Raw genomic sequence first — 20,313 nt, forward strand, 5'->3', positions numbered from 1 at the left:
TTACCTACCTACACATCCATACACCACACACACACACCCACACATATTATTTATTATATATATATATCTATATATATATCATACATACTACACCACACACACACACCACAACACACACACAATTACTTTCTCATTTTTTTTATATATATGAGAATTCTATTTTCAGGTGTTTTACACTAATAAAAATACGATGTTCCTAGCAGATAGTAGTAAAACAGTTGCTGCATATATATTTATTTTTGTTTCTGTATAGAGCCCCAAAAACTGTACACACTGTTTTTTTTTTCTTACAGATTGAAACCATGCACGGCTCCGCTCTACCTCCACAACCCACAAACTGATGTCTCATCATCAGTGTTGCTTGCTTTCCAAACAGAGAAGCAGATAAAAGCTGTGTCACCCAAACGAAAGGTCAATTCCTAAGATGGTGTAGCCTGGCAGCAGAGGCTTTTGGGTTACAGAACCTAGCAGTCTTTGTTGGCCCTGTTGTTTCTTTCAGTGTGTTTGTGATTCATCAGCACCTCAGCCTACAGCAGGTTTCTGGCCCTTTGCCTGACAGTGCTGACGGCATTTGTGGCTTTCAGGCAAACAGCCAAACCGCTGGCTCAAAGACAAACTCAAAGAAACGTCAAAAGGCACCACAGGACTGAGACAGCAGCTGACTACTGATTAAATGTTTTGTATAACAACTCTATAGGTTTATGGGCATTTATGTATCCTTATCAGCTCTGCAGTTATGGCCAAAACTAATTGATTAACTTATGTGACAAGAGGAATCACAGTTATCTCAAAGATACCTTTATAAACCTTGAGTCCTTAGAAATGCTACTACTACATTGTGTTCTTATATTATTCAGCTATTCTTCTTAATTAAAGCGAAGGAGTAGACACTGAAGTTACAAGTTGTTGTTAGTCTGGGCAGGTAACTACAGCTGCAACGATGATTTATTCAATTAAAAGTTATTAATTTAGTATATTTGTGCCCTTTCCTTCTCAACCCTCTCTTCCATCAGTTCAAAGTGAAATGACAATGAATTTGTTCGTTTTTTTGTAGGTTGACGCTACTTCACAATGCTAACTGCTAGCCTACAGCTTGCTAAAAAAAACTGGTGCAGGTTAGCTAACTCACAATAAAAATAATCATCTTATTTTGTCTAAAGTTTGTGAAAAACAAAGTGAGATATACTTACAAATGTAGAGGAGACAAAAGGGGCCGTGTTGGTCTTTTACTGTGAACATTTGCAAACATGTTTTTGTGTGTATGTTGAAAGAATTAGCCGTCTTATAGGGGAACTTAACCTTCTTTAGCACGGTGTATGTTAATTCTCTTCTACCGGTGTTTCGGTTGATTGGGCGACCATGTAAATAGCGACCATTAGCTTGGTTGTCGTGGTTACGACAGCCGTTGAAACAGGAATAGAGTACTGTAGCTGTCAAACAAAGACACCAAAGACAATTAGGTATGTTTTTTTTTTTTTTTACACATTTGTTGGTTAAAGAACAAAAACAAAACAACACAAAAAAAAAACAAAAAAAACAAAGAGGCATTCATGTGGACAGCTACACGTCTTCCTGTTTTCAACAGCCTGTCGTAACTATGACAACACCCCAGATACCGCAGTCTGATTGTCGCCACTTAACCGGGTCACTCGTTAAACCAATACCGCAGTGGATAAACGAGCACTCTGTGGGCTAATGTGAAGCGTACCGTCTTTGTCTGACAGCCCGCACATTAGTATTCCTGTCTCTACACAGGCCAAACTTATAATCAAGCTACAGTATCATATCCTCTTTTACAGCAGGTCCAAAGCAGCAACACTGTGTTTGGTGTGTTGTCATTAGTTTTTAGTATTTAACAAGCTGAAATATGTTTCTAAAAGAGTTTCTCGACAAAAATAGGGATGCATTTTGTATTATGCTTAATGTGTGTGTGTATTTGCATTGTGTTCTACAATAAGTTGCCTTTTCAGTGTTGATGATACTGGTTCAGTATGTTTCCCTAAAGTTACAATGCCATATCCATAACTGAGCTCCCCTCCAAGGCCAGACATTTTTAATGCAACATATGTGGTTTGAATCCACTTTATCTTATTCTGCTATGTGTGTAATACAAAGGATGTAAAAATACCATTAATTCATAATCTGTTTAACACTGTTCAGTTCAAACAGACTTTCTAGGCCTGCATTGCCCAGAGCAATGGCCCTTGGCATTTTCCTTATTCAAATGAGTTATATTATGAAGCCATGACAATGATCTAGTGTTGTTCCTGTTCATCCACTGTTTATCCACTTACAGATATGAATATTACAACTCTAAATGGTCATAAGTGATTTGGCATGCCAGGTTTGAACCTATTTTCAAACAAAATGCAGCATTTCCCCTTGTTTCAAGTCTAGTCTGAAATGTAAAACTTTAACTTTATGAGCCACTCTACATTGTTCCTATGTGTTGTTCATATTAGAGCATATGCACGTTTAATCTATTGAAGGTGTAACGTGATGCCCAGCATTCTGTGGCTTTGGAGTGAGATGAAACACTGTCATTTGTCCTTACAACATGCTAATGTGGCAGATGCTCATAACCACTCATCTCTGAAATTCGGGTTGAAACTAATTACTCACTGATTCAGAAGCCAAAACTCATCTGAGTTCATAAAAGTCATAATAAGAGTATGGTAAACCTATAGCTCTCACTTATGTCAAGCTTCAGCTGATGTATTATACAACTTTAAAATGAAAACTGGATGATTTGAATGATTCATCAGCTAGTGTAATGAGAAAAAGTGTATTAAAACACTTCTTTTTGCAGTATTGTTAATATATAGATGTGTCCTAACAACAGAGAAAACTGTTTGTAATTATAGTTTGGGTGCCTCCATGATCTGCAAGCAGATCATATCCTGTTGCAATGAGGGTACAGCTGTTTGTTCAGTAACTATAACCATTACCTTTATGATGTTTCTAATTATGGTAACACAAAGTCTGTCATTATCACCTCCACACACACAAATGTTGCACAAAACATGCACACCCACACACGCATTCACCTTGTGTTACATCATTGTAACCCGTCAATTTCCCCTTGGTATATTGGAAATAGTGTTGGTGAGAAGAAGAGTAGGTGTGTCTGTGTTAAAGTGCCTTCGACCTCATTTCCTCTGTTAACCAAATGAAAGACACTTGAGGGAGAGTTTGAGAACACCATGCACTTTACCATCACTGTCTGCAACAGAACTTATTAACTGATAAAAACTCATCTGAATGTTTCGTGATAATCAGGATCATTTCACGGTTGATGCTTGGCTGATGACACATCTTTCAGTGGCTTATCTGAAATGTTGGTGTCATATGTTGATCACCACTTCTACAGAGATGCCCACAGTCAATCTGTACAAAGTAGGTGGGTGTGAGTTCATGGTATTACTTTGAAATCTACAACAACTGAATTATTAATACACACAGTGATTTATGGTAAGGAAGAGAAATCTAATCCAATCTAATTCCATTTTTTTAAAGGTCTAACTTGGATGCAAATGTGGCGTCTATTTTTCATATGTATGTGTTTTTATTTGTTTATATTTTAAACAGAGGGGTGAAACATTATTAATTTTTATAAAACTGATCATGGTTGATGAGAAGTAACGATCTAAGTGACCTTACAGAAAGAGATTATAGGCGCCCAACCATATTTAAGTTATAGTGGTCTGGAACAAAGTGTTACCTTGATGAGTCATTCTTACCATATTTTGTCAAGTGGGTGGATAAACACTTCAGGTGTGAACACCAGACCCCCTCCCCCAGTCCGGCAGTGAGCAGGCTGGTGGTCTGCTATGATTTGAGGAGACATTTTCCTGGTATTGTTTGGTCTTCTCAGTAGGAGGGTCGCTGCGGTCAGTACAAAGTTTTTTGAGTGATCACCTTTATCTTTTGATAAAACATTTCTGTTCTTGTGTGAGTGGTAATCAAATCAAATCAAATCAATTTTTTGTATAGCCAAAGTCCAAAGTACATTTGCCTCAGAGGGTTACATCGTACAGGAGTGCACCCTCTTCCTTAGACCCTCGGTTCGAGTGAGGAAAACTGCCCACAAAAAACCTTTAACAGGGAAAAAATGTGGAAGAACCTCAGGAAGAGCCACAGAGGAGGGATCCTCTCCCAGGACGGACAGACGTGCAATGGATGTCACGTGTACGGACAAATCAACACAAACATATTGTCAATTACCAATGACTGACAAAATGACAATGAATGAATAAAATGACCACGTAGCAGTATGGTAGCATAATGACAGTAATAAATGTGTAGTGGTAGTGCCGGATCACAGCAATGTAATGAGGGTTGTTCTTTCCAGAAAAGTTCTTGATCGACGTCAAGCATCACTGAGCTGTTTTGAAGTCTCATGTGGCCGAACACCCTAAAAGACACACTATGAATGGAAACAACTTGTTAAAATGTTGTCTTACTTCTTAGAATTATTTATTTATCTTCGTCAACAAATAATGCAATTAATGTTAATCTAAGTTAAACTACTGGACCCTGATCAAGTCCAGTCTCAGTATTTACAGCGTAGGTTTCAAGTTTCCACATTGTGCAAGCTGCATATTAGATCACCAGTTTGCTTAGAAAGTAGTCATGATGACAGGAATACTGAAATGATGAGCAGCACATAAATGTGACAAACATTTATTTAACATATTACAATAAAACAGTATTATAGCTAAATGATTCATCTGAACAGTCATGATGAGAAAACGTGCGAGAAAGCATCAAAATGTGATGCGAATCTTCTCATACAATCACCTTACTTCTCATAGCTTGTGTTTCCAAAAATGCATACACAATGAACAATATTCTGTCATACAGTTATGCAGTATACTGTATCATTAGAGGAACCTGTGACAAGCACATTTGTTTAAAAATACTACAATCATGGTCAAACGTGAATAAATATATAGGAAAGAACTACAAATCAGGAGAACCTTTTTACACCCAGGTAGCTCTAGTTCTGGAGCTGGAGAGGCCTCTTATCATGATCTGCTCTTGCTTAACTGTGGCTGAACAGGGCCAGCCTACACTATCATGATGGTGAGTTAGAGAGATGAATATCTTCTGAGGTGGTACAAGGTGTAAAAAGTTTTACAAACACGTTCAAAGCAGTATATCTCTTTATGTAATGTAAATAGGATATCCACCTGTCTGAGTTAATTGAATGAATTGTTTGATTAAAAAATATATCTAGGAAAAACAGATCAAAATAAAACATTTCAACACAAAATTTCACAGTGACAGGGTCACATTTTTATTGTGACTCTCAGTTGACTTCTCAGACTTTTGAGGATTGAATGCCAGATGACTGCTATAACAATGGGACCGGGGACAAGACATCATCGTAGCAGGTTAATTAGCATGCTTTATAAAACAGTTGTGCTTCATTTTTTTAAAACAATACAATACCAAAACAGTCTAGCACAATTTCCAGACACATGGTTTTCTATATTTACATGTGAATTCAGTAAAGGACAAGAAAAATACCATCAATTGTTTTCTAAAATGCGAAGAGGAAGCTTAACTGATGTCAGCTAGTCCAGTAAGATATCACAGTTCATTTTAATATTTCCACATTGCGAGTTATAAATCTAGCATGTAAATTTGTTGCACAACTCTATGGGAGTTTATTTCAACCTGCAGAAGAGGAGAGACGTTTGCTATGTGGTTACGTTCATTCAAGAATTAATCTCAATACTACTGGATCCCGGTCAGCACTCCATCAACTTTATACTTTCCTCTGGGAAAATGGAAATTGCTTGTCTGAGGTTGGGAGGTTCATACTCATTACATTGCTAGTAATAGTGTATAATTCATACCATGTATCAACAGAGGCACCACTGTACACTGTTTATCTGCAGAAGTGAAGCTTGAACAGGAAGAGCTGATTTCTGATCTGGGTGGTGTTGGTTCCCAAAGCTAAGCCCACAGATCAAGAGATAAACCTTGAGGTTAGAGTGTATGAGAGGTTCACTTGTTTTTTTCACTTCCTCCAAATGTGTGTCTGTTTTTGATGGAAACTGGTCTTAATGCCCCAGTTTTTTATCTAGTATTAAAACTACCACAGACGCTGCGCAAGGCGCAACACTCCACATTCACATTTATGTTGCTGCGACTGCCTAAAACTTGCATTACATTCTCTGTAGTAGAAAATATCATCATATGAGTAAATATTTAGCTTTGCATTAGGAATGCAGAAAAACCCCCTTTTGTCATTGTAAACAACTTTCACAATAACATTTCTAATTCCAGATTAAACGATTATCTTATACTGAATAGATCACCTTCATAATCACTTTTCTAAAATGTTATACAGCTATTTATGAGGCATTATTGTTATAAGTCACCCTTTGGAATATAGTATCAGTGTCTTTTAATAGGTGTCTTATAATACCTACGCTCCACCTCCTCCTCCTCTCTGGCTCAGTTTCATTATGAACTTTGTTTCAGTCAGCAGGTCTTTATCACATTAGCATTTATCCCTACGTGTCTCGAAACACAACGAGGTCCTGATGGAGAAGCCACTTAACTCCTTCCTCCTGCTGGTCAGCCAAGCTCCCCCATTGTCACTTACATCCAAAAATAGGCAAGTGAACTGAAACCTGATTTAAACGCCCTTCATGATTTTGTTGTGTGAGCTCAGGGACATTACTCTCAAATAAAAGCTCAAGTTAAATAAGTCTTATATGGTGCACCTTGACTGAAATGTTTCAGATTTCATATTCAAATTGAGTTCCATATATTTCCAAGACTGTCTGCATTATATATATATATATATATACATACATACACACACACACACACACACACACACACATTACTTTCTCATTTATTTTATATATATGAGAATTCTTATTTTCAGGTGTTTTACACTAATAAAAATACGATGTTCATAGCAGTAGTAGTAAACAGTTGCTGCATAATATATTTAATTTTTGTTTCTGTATAGAGCCCCAAAAACTGTACACACTGTTTTATTTTTTCTTTTACAGATTAGAAACCATGCACGGCTCCGCTCTACCTCCACAACCCACAAACTGATGTCTCAATCATCATGTTGCTTGCTTTCCAAACAGAGAAGCAGATAAAAGCTGTGTCCCAAACACAAAGGTCAATTCCTAAGATGGTGTAGCCTTAGGCAGAGAGGCTTTCGGGTTACAGAACCTAGCAGTCTTTGTTGGCACCTGTTGTTTCTTTCAGTGTGTTTGTGATTCATCAGCACCTCAGCCTACAGCAGGTTTCTGGCCCTTTGCCTGACAGTGCTGACGGCATATTGTGGCTGTTCAGGCAAACAGCCAAACCTGCTGGCTCAAAGACAAACTCAAAGAAACAGTCAAAAGGCACCACAGGACTGAGACAGCAGCTGACTACTGATTAAATGTTTTGTAATACAACTCTATAGGTTTATGGGCATTTATGTAATACCTTATCAGCTGCTGCAGTTATGGCCAAAACTAATTGATTAACTTACTGACAAGAGGAATACACAGTTATCTCAAAAGATACCTTTATAAACCTCGAGTCCTTAGAAATGCTACTACTACATTGTGTTCTTATATTATTCAGCTACTCTTCTTAAATTAAAGCTAAGGAGTAGACACTGAAGTTACAAGTTGTTGTTAGTCTGGGCAGGTAACTACAGCCTACAAACGACTGATTTAATTCAATTAAAAGTTATTACATTTAGTATATTCGTCCCTTTCCTTCTCAACCCTCTCTTCCATCGAGTTCAAAGTGAAATGACAATGAATTTGTCTCGTTTTTTGTAGGTTAAACAGCTACTTCACAATGCTAACTGCTAGCCTGAAGCTTGCTAAAAAAAAAAACTGGTGCAGGGTAGCTAGCTCACAATAAAAATAATCATCTTATTTTGTCTAAAGTTTGTGGAAAAATAAGTGAGATATACTTACAAATGTAGAGGAGACAAAAGGGGGTCGTGTTGGTCTTTTACTGTGAACATTTGCAAACATGTTTTTGTGTGTATGTTGAAAGAATCAGCCGTCTTATAGGGGAACTTAAACTTTCTTTAGCACGGTGTATGTTAATTTCTCTTCTACCGGTGTTTCGGTTGATTGGGCGACCATGTTAAATAGCGACCATTAGCTTGGTTGTCGTGGTTACGACAGCCGTTGAAACAGGAATAGAGTACTGTAGCTGTCAAACAAAGACACCAAAGACAAATTAGGTATGTTTTTTTTTTTTTTTTTACACATTTGTTGGTTAAAGAACAAAAACAAAACAACAAAAAACAAAGAGGCATTCATGTGGACAGCTACATGTCTTCCTGTTTTCAACAGCTGTCGTAACTATGACAACAACCCCAGATACCGCAGTCTGATTGTCGCCACTTTAACCGGGTCACTCGTTAAACCAATACCGCTAGTGGATCAAACGAGCCATCTGTGGGCTAATGTGAAGCGTACTGTCTTTGTCTGACAGCCCGCACATTAGATATTCCTGTCTCTTACACAGGCCAAACTTATAATCAAGCTACAGTATCATATCCTCTTTTACAGCAGGTCCAAAGCAGCAACACTGTGTTTGTGTGTGTGTGTCATTAGTTTATTAGTATTTAACAAGCTGAAATATGTTTCTAAAAGAGTTTTGAGAAAATCCTGCTCCAACTTTCTCGAAAAAAAATAGGGATGCATTTTGTATTATGCTTAATGTGTGTGTGTATTTGCATTGTGTTCTACAATAAAGTTGCCTTTTCAGTGTTGATGATACTGGTTCAGTATGTTTCCCTAAAGTTAACATGCCACATCCATAACTGAGCTCCCCTCCAAGGCCAGACATTTTTTAATGCAACATATGTGAGTTTGACCTCACTTTATCTTATTCTGGTATGTGTGTAATACAAAAGGATGATAAAATACTATTAATTCATAATCTGTTTAAACACTGTTCAGTTCAAACAGACTTTCTAAGGCCTGCATTGCCCAGAGCAATGAGCCCTTGGCATTGTTCCTTATTCAAATTAGTTATATTATGAAGCCATGACAATGATCTAGTGTTGTTCCTGTTCATCCACTGTTTATCCACTTACAGATATGAATATTACAACTCTAAATGGTCATAAGTGTGATTTGGCATGCCAGGTTTGAACCTATTTTCAAACAAAATGCAGCATTTTCCCCCCTCTGTTTCAAGTCTAGTCTGAAATGTAAAAACTTTAACTTTATGCAGCACTCTACATTGTTCCTATGTGTTGTTCATATTAGAGCATATGCACTGTTTAATACTATTTGAAGGTGTAACGTGATGCCCAGCATTCTGTGGCTTTGGAGTGAGATGAAACACTGTCATTTGTCCTCTACAACATGCTAATGTGGCAGATGCTCATAACCACTCATCTCTGAAATTTCTGGGTTGAAACTAATTACTCACTGATTTCAGAAGCCAAAACTCATCTGAGTTCATAATAAGTCATAATAAGAGTTAGGTAAACCTATAGCTCTCACTTATGTCAAGCTTCAGCTGATGTATTATACAACTTTAAAATGAAAACTGGATGATTTGAATGATTCATCAGCTAGTGTAATGAGAAAAAGTGTATTAAAAACACTTCTTTTTGCAGTATTGTTAATATATAGATGTCCTAACAACAGAGAAAAACTGTTTGTAAATTATAGTTTGTGGTGCATCCACTGATCTGCAAGCAGATCATATCCTGTTGCAATGAGGTGTACATGATGTTTGTTCAGTAACTATTAACCATTACCTTTATGATGTTTCTAATTATGGTAACACAAAGTCTGTCATTATCACCTCCACACACAAATGTTGCACATAAACATGCACACACACACACGCATTCACACATTGTGTTACATCATTGTAACCCGTCAATTTCCCCTTGGTATATTGGAAATAGTGTTGGTGAAGAAGAAGTAGAGTGTGTCTGTGTTAAAGTGCATTCTGACCTCATTTCCTCTGTTAACCAAATGAAAGATACACTTGAGGGAGAGTTTGAGAACACCATGCACTTTACCATCACTGTCTGCAACAGACATTATTAACTGAATAAAAACTCATCTGAATGTTTCGTGATAATCAGGATCATTTCACGGTCTGATGCTTGGTTGATGACACATCTTTCAGTGGCTTATCTGAAATGTTGGTGTCATATGTTGATCACCACTTCTACAGAGATGCCCACAGTCAATCCTGTACAAAGTAGGTGGGAGTTTCAGGTGTATTACTTTGAAATCTACATACAAACTGAAATTATTAATCACTCACAGTGATTTATGGTAAGGAAGAGAAATCTAATCCAATCTAATTCCATTTTTTTAAAGGTCTAACTTGGATGCAAATGTGGCGTCTATTTTCATATTGTATGTGTTTTTATTTGTTTATATTTTAAACAGAGGGGTGAAACATTATTTAATTTTATAAAACTGATCATGGTTGATGAGAAAGTAACGATCTAAGTGACTCATTACAAGAAAGAGATTATAGGCGCCCAGACCATATTCTAAGTCTATAGTGGTCTGGAACAAAGTGTTACCTTAGATGAGTCATTCTTTACCATATTTCTGTCAAGTGGGTGGATAAACACTTCAGGTGTGAACACCAGACCCCCTCCCCCAAGTCCCGGCAGTGAGCAGGCTGGTGGTTCTGCTATGATTTGAGGAGACATTTTCCTGGTATTGTTTGGTCTTCTCAGTAGGAAGGGTCGCTGCGGTTCAGTACAAAGTTTTTTTGAGTGATCACCTTTATCTTTTGATAAAACATTTCTGTTCTTGTGTGAGTGAGTAATCAAATCAAATCAAATCAATTTTATTTGTATAGCCCAAAGTCACAAAGTACATTTGCCTCAGAGGGCTTTACAATCTGTACAGGAAGTGACACCCTCTGTCCTTAAACCCTCGGTTCGAGTTAGGAAAAACTTGCCCACAAAAAACCCTTTAACAATGTGGAAGAAACCTCAGGAAGAGCCACAGAGGAGGGATCCCTCTCCCAGGACGGACAGACGTGCAATGGATGTCACGTGTACAGGACAAATCAACACAAACATATTGTACAATTACAATGACTGACAAAATGACAATGAATGATAAAATGACCACAGTAGCAGATATGGTAGCAATAATGACAGTAATAAATGTGTAGTGTGTAGTGCCGGATCACAGCAATGTAATGAGGGTTGTTCTTTCCAGAAAAGTTCTTGATCGACGTCAAGCATCACTGAAGCTGTTTTGAAGTCTCATGGTGGCCGAACACCCTAAAAGACACACTTATGAATGGAAACAACTTGTTAAAAATGTTGTCTTACTTCTTAAGAATTATATATTTATCTTCGTCAACAAATAATGCAAATTAATGTTAAATCTAAAGTTAAACTACTGGACCATGATCAAGTCCAGTCTCAGTATTTACAGCGTAGGTTTCAAGTTTCCACATTGTGCAAGCTGCATATTAGATCACCAGTTTGGCTTAGAAAGTAGTCATGATGACAGAAATTACTGAAATGATGAGCAGCACATAAATGTGAAAACATTTATTTAACATAATTACAATAAACAGAGTCATTATAGCTAAATGATTCATCCTGAACAGTCATGATGAAGAAAACGTGCGAGAAAGCATCAAAATGTGAATGCGAATCTTCTCATACAATCACCTTACTTCTCATAGCTTGTGTTTCCAAAAATGCATACACAATGAACAATAATTCCTGTCATACAGTTTATGCAGTATACTGTATCATTAGAGGAACCTGTGACAAGCATATTTTGTTTAAAAATACTACAATCATGGCTCAAACGTGAATATAATATATAGGAAAAGAACTACAAATCAGGAGAACCTCTTTTACACCCAAGTAGCTCTAGTTCTGGAGCTGGAGAGGCCTCTTATCATGATCTGCATCTTGCGTTAACTGTGGCTGAACAGGGCCAGCCTACACTATCATGATGGTGAGTTAGAGAGATGAATATCTTCTGAGGTGGGACAAGGTGTAAAAAGTTTAACAAACACTGTTCAAAGCAGTATATCTCTTATATGTAATGTAAATAGGATATCCACCTGTCTGAGTAAATTGAACTGAATTGTTTTGAATTAAAATATATCTAGGAAAACAGATCAAAATAAAACATTTCAACACAAAATTTCACAGTGACAGGGTCACATTTTTATTGTAGACTCTCAGTTGACTTCTCAGACTGTTGAGGATTGAATGACCAGATGACTGCTATAAAAAAATGGGACAGGGGACAAGACATCATCGTAGCAGGTAATATAGCATGCTTTATAAACAGTGTGCTTCATTTTTATAAAACAATACAATACAAAACAGTCTAGCACAATTTCCAGACACAATGGTTTTCTATATTTACATGATGAATTCAGTAAAGGACAATGAAAAATACCATCAATTGTTTTCTAAAATGCAGAGAGGAAGCTTAACTGATGTCAGATCAGTCCAGTAAGATATTCACAGTTCATTATTAATATTTCAACATTGCGAGTTATAAATCTAGCATGTAAAATTTGTTGCACAACATATATGTGGATGTTTATTTCAACCTGCAGAAGAGGAGAGACGTTTGCTATGTGAGTTACGTTCATTCAAGAATTAATCTCCAATACTACTGGATCCAGGTCAGCACTCCATCAACTTTATACTTTCCTCTGGGAAAATGGAAATTGCTTAGTCTGAAGGTTGGGGAGGTTACATACTCATTACATTGCTAGTAATAGTGTATAATTCATACCATGTATATCCAACAGAGGGCACCACTGTAACACTGTTAGATCTGCAGAAGTTGAAGCTGAACAGGAAGAGCTGATTTCTGATCTGGGTGGTGTTGGTTCCCAAAGCTAAGCCCACAGATCAAGAGATAAACCTTGAGGTTAGAGTAGTATGAGAGGTTCACTTGTTTTTTTCACTTCCTCCAAATTGTGTCTGTATTTATGATGGAAACTGGTCTTAATGTCCCCAGTTTTTTATCTAGTATTAAAACTACCACAGACGCTGCGCAAGGCCCAACACCTACACATTCACATTTATGTTGCTGCGACTGCCTAAAACTTTGCATTACATTCTCTGTAGTAGAAACTATTCATCAATATATGAGTAAATATTTTAGCTTGTTGCATTAGGGAATGCAGAAACACCCTTTTGTCATTGTAAAACACTTACACAATAACAATTTCTTAATTCCAGATTAAACGATTATCTTAATACTGAATAGATCACCTTCATAATCACTTTTCTAAAATGTTATACAGCTATTTTATGAGGCATATATTGTTATAAGTCACCCTTTTGGAATATAGTATCAGTGTCTTTTAATAGGTGTCTTATAATACCTCAGCTCCACCTCCTCCTCCTCTCTGGCTCAGTTTCATTATGACCTTTGTTTCAGTCAGCAAGGTCTTTATCACATTAGCATTTATCCCTACGTGTCTCGAACACAACAAGGTCCTGATGAGAAGCCACTTAACTCCTTCCTCCTGCTGGTCAGCCAAGCCTCCCCATTGTCACTTACATCCAAAAATAGGCAAGTGAACTGAAACCTGATTTAAACGCCCTTCATGATTTTGTTGTGTGAGCTCAGGGAGCGAACAGGCACGTCTCAGTGCAACGTCTATCTGATGACATGATCAGGTGAGAACTGTAAAAGCTCTGGACTGGATATCACTCATTTGAAAAAGAGACTTTAAGAGTATAATTACAGTAGAACAGAAAAACTCACTCAACAGTACTATAAACAACCACAAGGATTTCAATGTCAATAATTACAAAATATATAATACATCTTATACAGTATATATCCTACCTATACAGTGTGATCTATTTAACTTTGGGATGACTGCACCCCAACAAATGTTCAATTTACAAATAATACACGTTATTCAAAGTAGGAAGCCAACTCTGTACATGCATTTCTCTTTTACATACAGACCAAGAGGGTAGGAGTCTTGTACAGTGTGTACTGAATAGACAACAATGGAAACCTTAACTAACAAGTGTGCATCTGTACTGATTTGTCACCACACAAATGTGCATTGGGTCCTTTAATTGTAGCTTAACCTGTAGAGTCCCATTTCTGTTTGAAAATGACTTTGACCAACTTTTCGTGGTATCCAATGAGAGGTAACTTCTCTCTACCACAGCATTGCATTGACATTAAATGGTGCTTTACGGTCAAATTGGCAGTGTTGCAGAGAGTAGTCTCTTTGTGTCTAGAGTATTCTGTACAAATCTACCATCAGCAAAAAAGCAGAGCCTCTATAATTAGTTTGTAATAGTGCTCTAACGTCCTGACTGTAAATAAGTCTAAATATGCAGTATATAGCTGGAACTATTCAAATAAACATTGGCAAGTCCTTGGCATTCACTGAGCACCACCCTGTTGTAATGTATTCATGAGTTTGGAGATATAGGGCTTGAATCACCTCAGACGGAGCAGAGAGGTGAAGTCCTTTAAAGATGAAGAGGACAGAGTTCCTGGTAGGGAAGAAGATGGAGTTGGCAAGAGCTTTGTAGAGGTTAAAGACTGGTGGGACTCTGAGTGCTTTTGTTGCTTGGTCTTTTAACAGTCTATTCAACATTTTGAGACATCTTTAACTATAACCCAGCTTTCCTCTGCACAATAATATGAACACACAACAAAGCAATAGAAATATATCAAATCCATACAGATTTCCCTTTTTTTCTTATATGTACAGTAGTTTCAATAACAAAACCATGTCTCAATAAAGTGTCCTATAAATAAAGTTTTCCAAGCGATAACATCCATTCCAGCATCTTGTCCAATCGCTGGAGACTGCTTGTAAACACCATCAGGGAAATAGGGAAATAATACTAATGAGAGGAACAGATCCGAATAATCAAATCATTTTCATGTTGAACTTGCGTGCCCCACCCTGTCCTCCACTGGCAGCGGGTCCATCCACTTTTCTGAAGGAATATTCCACTGAGAAATTGTTCTTGTGCTGCCCTCTTCCTCGACTCCACACAAACAGCAGGATGAAACAGAAGAGGACTACCCCCAGGAACATGATACAGCCCATAGCTGTGGATATGAGTATGGTCTTGAGGTCCAGAGTAAACTTCAAGAAGACTCTGGTGTCATTCAGATTTGTGTCATTAAGGTCCCCAGCATAGTAAGTGCGATTGGCCATAAGGGCTGCATCTAGTGGCAGCCCACTGACTGTAAGTGTGGCAAAGTAGGTGTCATTTCCACCAGCATTGCTGGCTATGCAAATGTAGGTTCCACTATCTGTTACCTGGGCGTACCGAATCTCTAATGTGCCTTCTGGTAACACAGTTAGGCGACCGCTGCTCTTTGTGGTGATGCGGCGGCGTTGAGGAGAGATCCAGAATATGACTGGTGTTGGCTCACCTTCTGCTCTGCAAATGAAAGACACGACCTGCCCCTCACGGGCAGTTATCTGCTGCAGTTTCCTATTGCGGATTTTGGGCTTCTGGCAAGTAAAGTGATCAAAGAGAGCCGAATCAGAGAAAGCGTTAAGGGCCCGTCCCTGTACCTCGACAGGAGTCACACACATTGGGGAAGCACCGTCAAAATTGAGGGTCTTCCTACGCTGAAGGATCCAAAGCAAGCGGCAGTCGCAGGCCAGAGGGTTTCCATCCAAACGCAGTGTCTCTAGGGTGTTGACAGACTGAAAGGCCCCCTCTTCCAGCGTCACTAGGCCGTTAGTGGAGAGGTTAAGAAGGCGGATTTGCCTTAGACCACCCAGCGCATATGGCTGCACTACCATCAGGTTTGTGTTGACCAGATGCAGGTCCTTCAGCCTAATGAGGTCCCGCAGAGCCCAGGACTCCAACACAGAGATAGGGTTGTAGGAGAGGTTGAGGCTGGTGAGGTGAGCCAGACTGCGTAGGGCAGAGGTGGGCACAGTGGTGATGTTGGTGTGTGTAATAGACAGCCAAGATAAGTTCAGACCCTGCAGGCTGTGAGGTGAAATATACTCTAAAAAGGGCCAGTGATCAATCTCGAGGCCCCTCAGGTTTCCCAGCTTACGGAAGTTCTGGTCCTCTAAGGCGGAGATACTGAGGTAGCGAAGCCTCAGAGTCACCAGATTATGCAGGTAAGACAAAGACTGGCTGGACACAGAGGTCAAGTTGCACCTCTCAATGGTCAGCTCCCTCAGCCCCACGAGACCCAGAAAGGCCTTATTTGAAATATAAACCAAATCATTGTCTCCAACTTCCAGGTTTTTTAGACTTTTCAGGTCTTGGAAAGTAAAGTCCAGCAGAATCACAATCTTATTCCCACTGAGGTCCAGTGAAGTTAGGTTGGAGAGACGTGAGAAAGCCCCCATTGGGACCAGTTTCAATTGGTTACCCTTAAGTGAAAGTGACTGTAAGTTCTGGAGACTAGAAAAAGCATTTGGTTCCAGGACACTGATCATGTTCTCACTCAGATCCAGCTTTTCAAGACGTTGATAGGGAAGCAGGTCACCATGCTCTACCCAGCGAAGTTTATTCCCACTTAGGTCCAGGATCTTGGTGTCCAGTGGGATGCCATCTGGCAGAGCGGACAGACGTTTACCATAACAGGACACAGTCTTGAGTTTTGAAATACACTCACAACGCTGGGGACATGCTTGACCCTGGATGGGTGACACTGTGATCATCAGTAGCAAGAACAGGAAAGGCAGGAGCCAGCTGACGTCCTGGGCCAACTTCACCCCCATGGCCCTCCTTTCTACCGCTTCCTCCTGCTCCTGTCTGGGGTTGAATCACTGGGCCAGACACCTGAGAAACCAGAGAAAGAACGGGAAGAAGAAAAGGAAATGGGAAAGGCAAATAGGAGGCCAGAAAGATTGAGAGAGAGAGACAAAGAAACAGACAGTGAGACAAATTAATTGAACTCAATTCCCCTTCAACAGCAGTGATCAAACACTCTAAATGGGTGGAATTACAATTACAAACTCTAATTGACCCAGCACAGCAGTGAAATTAAACCTAGAGCCCCAAGATAATCCTCCAAGGACTGGGTCTGTATTCATTTGAAACTGTTCAATTTACAATGGCCGTCTGTGCCTTGGAAGCAGTCAGGTTTTTAAATCATATGCCAGCGCGCACACAAAGAGAATTCCCCTAATAGCTATGAGTCAATTTTATATCTAATGGCTGTTTTGCTCTCTAGCTATTTCATGCATTGTAAATGAAAACAGGAAAATTGAAAATCTATTGTGTTCATAAGACCTCATGTGAGGCATCTTAAAATGCATGAAAAAGGAAAACAATTGCAGGCTCTCAATAGCCTTTAACAGCAAACAGCGGGGTCCATTTATGTAGAGAATAGAGAATATGAATAAAAAATGTTTTACTGCTCTGTAGGAAGAAATATCAGCATGCAAAGAGGCTGAATTAAATATGAACAATCCAATCTACAGACATATAGCAAAGCACATCCAGTATATAGTGTCTCGGCCTGACAGGGTCACTCACCATAGCATAAGGCTACGACTCAGTGCTTCACAATAATTCAGTCCATCACATTATCTGCATAAGTCTCTGAGGCATGAGGCTTACCATGAGAGGACCTTGCCTAGCCTGACCTGCCTATGGGTTTCATATGACACACGCAAACATACACATGCACAATTCCCCTCTCTCCACCCCTCCATCTGCTGGTGGATGTTGACAGCAGAGGGGTAATCCCTTTATAAACCCATTGTGAAATACCAACTGGTGGGATGAAAAGTAACTCCAGAAAACATATTCCATAACATCATAATAATTGACTCTTACTGGTTCATAAATCATAGGAGGTCCCCGACCTACAATATGCGTAGATTATGTCACTAAAATAAAGCAACACTGTGTGGAGGTATGGCGTAACACTTACAAAATTAATTAATTAATTAATATTTGTTTGTTTGTTTTATTTAACAGCGACAGTGCACATTAATAAAACATTATACAAATGTGCCCGACTTAGCCAAGGGGCTATTTTTCATCTGTAGTCTCTGGACAGAGACTACAATAGATAAAAATAGAATATACGACTGAAATTACAAGCTATTGAGATGTATAAGCATGCTTAATATAATAGCAAGAAAATATTAGCAGAAACATTATTCAGGACACCCTTACGCTACATTGTCACTATTTAAACATTCAACACAGTGGTTCCCAATGCTAATGCACATACAAAACTATTAAATGTTGTATTAATGTTAATAGAAATAGAGATAGATAAATAAGACAACATAGCTATAGCAAAAAGCATGTGCAGTGTTCAAACTACATAAATCAAGTTTGACTCATTAAAAACTAAACCACAATAAACAACATGCATGCAGTTACATGAAGGCAGACTAGCAATAGGAACTTAGCAACAGATGACAGCAGACAGCAGGAGAAGCACCCTACATTCATAATACATAATACATGCAAAAAACGGGCCATAAGGATGATAAATAATGTAGGTTTTCGCAAACATGAACTTTATTTTTAAAGTGAAATGCCTTGAAGTCTAGTACAATTTAACACAGGAGAAATAATGTATAAAGCAAGAAATAATTTACTACAAGGGAACATGTTCTGTGACAGAGAGGGTGGTTATAATTTAAGGGGAAAGTTTATTTAAAGAAATTTTGTGTTTGTACAACCATGAAGGGTAGGTGCATTTCAATATGTGGGATCAAACTGTGGAATGAAGTGGATGTGGAACTCAAAGAAAGCACAAGCATTACCCATTTCAAAAAGATATACATAACAAATATTGGTATTTATTGGTATATGGAGGAGGACTAACAGTGTTAAAGGATTTTAAATTCCCACCTGCTTCTGTTACAGGTGATTTAATGACTCTTTTAATGTCCCTCACCTCTACACATGTTCTAATTTACAATTCACCCGAGCTCAGAGATTAATATTCCCATTAGCCAACCTGCCACTGAATGAAATTAACTGTCTGAAAATCCGAGCAGGACTGTCTGATAGCAGAAAAATGAAATGAAAATGAAAATTTCAGACTTCTACAAATCCATTCAAAGTATCAAAAATGACACAGTAGAAGCCTTTCACAGTCACAGAAATTCTGTGTCATTCGCTGTGATCTCACCAGCAAGAGCAAGAGCCCGTTCTGCACCTGAAGGCAGTCCTGGGGTTCAGTTTCTGGCTTTATAAATGAAAAAAAAAGATGGCTGAGGCCCATATTCATTTTAAAATAATAAGCCACAGATTCATCATGCATTACAACTTTAAATGAATTCTCCTTTCTTGCCTATATCACCCAGAATCTAAGTAGTAGTTTGGTTGACTTATGTTACACTGGTGCAAGCCTCAAGCAGACATGAGGAGGGGGCTAAAGTTATTTTTATACACAGTTTGTCTGCGCTGGAAAAAAGCGGTTACCTTCTCCATTTTTTGACATTTATTGTGGATGTGTTTTAATGGCCACCTGATAATTTATTTCATAAATAATCCACACCCGTTCTAAAAGTTTGACTTTTCCTGGGAATCAGTTACATAGATTCTTCAAATGTACTGTAGCAGCTCACCTTCTTTTTTCTTCCTATAAACAGCAGGTGGGCAGTGACTGAAACAGAAAACCACAAACTTCCTCCACCCTCCACAAAAATGTCAGTCACATGGCTGCTTTTTTGAAACTCATATCTGGTAGCAGTCACTCACTCCCTAATAAGCCCAGAGGCCCTCAGCCAGCTTATGCATCCCAGGTCAACAGCAGGTGGATAGAGCAGTGTGCATTCTTCTGTATACAGCACGATCCCCTCCTGTGGACACTGACAGCTCCACACAGAGGCTTCTGTTACCTGGTAGTAAGCTGCAGTCAAAAATAACTGCTGTAATCTTTGAATGCGCAGCGAGGGTACAACTCTGTGTGCTCTTCCCTGCTGACCTTCAGCCGATGCAGGTGACAGAGGGCAGACTGCTGCCAGGAGAGAGACAGACAAACACTTTCACTCTGTCCTGTGTTTAAAGGGATGAATTCGTGTAGTACAACACAAGGAACAATTTAAAGTGCTTAGTTTGCATTTATATAAATGAGTAGTATATAGCATTCTAAAAAGATTCAGACACGATGTTCCTGGCAGAGAGTAACATTCAGTAAAGTTCACTTATGTAAAAAACTGAAGTCAGAGCATGTTCACCAGACCGAACTACACCAGCTATGTCTTGCAGGCAGAATCAATATGCAGCTCTGATATAAACTGCAATGCTCCGATCGGCTTCGAAAAGGACAATACTGTAGCTGTCTAATGTTGTCATGGCGACGCTTGCACCATCTCCCCCTGACGCCCCCCCCATATCCT

General features: G+C 38.7%; 2 protein-coding genes across 7 annotated transcripts in view; both read right to left on the reverse strand.

The window, feature by feature from the left end:
- atp8b3 (ATPase phospholipid transporting 8B3) overlaps positions 1–8,158 on the reverse strand; it is a 41,137-nt gene extending 32,979 nt beyond the window's left edge. For 4 of the 5 annotated variants that reach the window (XM_027290188.1, XM_027290187.1, XM_027290185.1 and 1 more), the window contains exon 1: positions 1,191–1,319. The gene's annotated coding sequence lies outside the window, so the exon portion shown is untranslated. Of the gene's footprint in view, positions 1–1,190; positions 1,320–7,955 lie in introns of those variants that run through there. The other variant, XM_027290186.1, reaches the window with a different exon arrangement.
- Positions 8,159–11,169: 3,011 nt separating this feature from the next.
- Positions 11,170–20,313, reverse strand: part of lingo3a (leucine rich repeat and Ig domain containing 3a) — a 34,003-nt gene continuing 24,859 nt past the window's right edge. For both annotated transcript variants that reach the window (XM_019270237.2, XM_019270238.2), the window contains one exon: positions 11,170–16,780. In XM_019270237.2, coding sequence (XP_019125782.1) covers positions 14,887–16,719 — 1,833 coding nt within the window. In that variant the 5' untranslated portion in view covers positions 16,720–16,780 and the 3' untranslated portion in view covers positions 11,170–14,886. The remainder of the gene's footprint in view (positions 16,781–20,313) is intronic.

Source organism: Larimichthys crocea, chromosome XVII (genome assembly GCF_000972845.2).
Source record: "Larimichthys crocea isolate SSNF chromosome XVII, L_crocea_2.0, whole genome shotgun sequence".
NCBI classification, from domain to species: Eukaryota; Metazoa; Chordata; class Actinopteri; family Sciaenidae; genus Larimichthys; species Larimichthys crocea.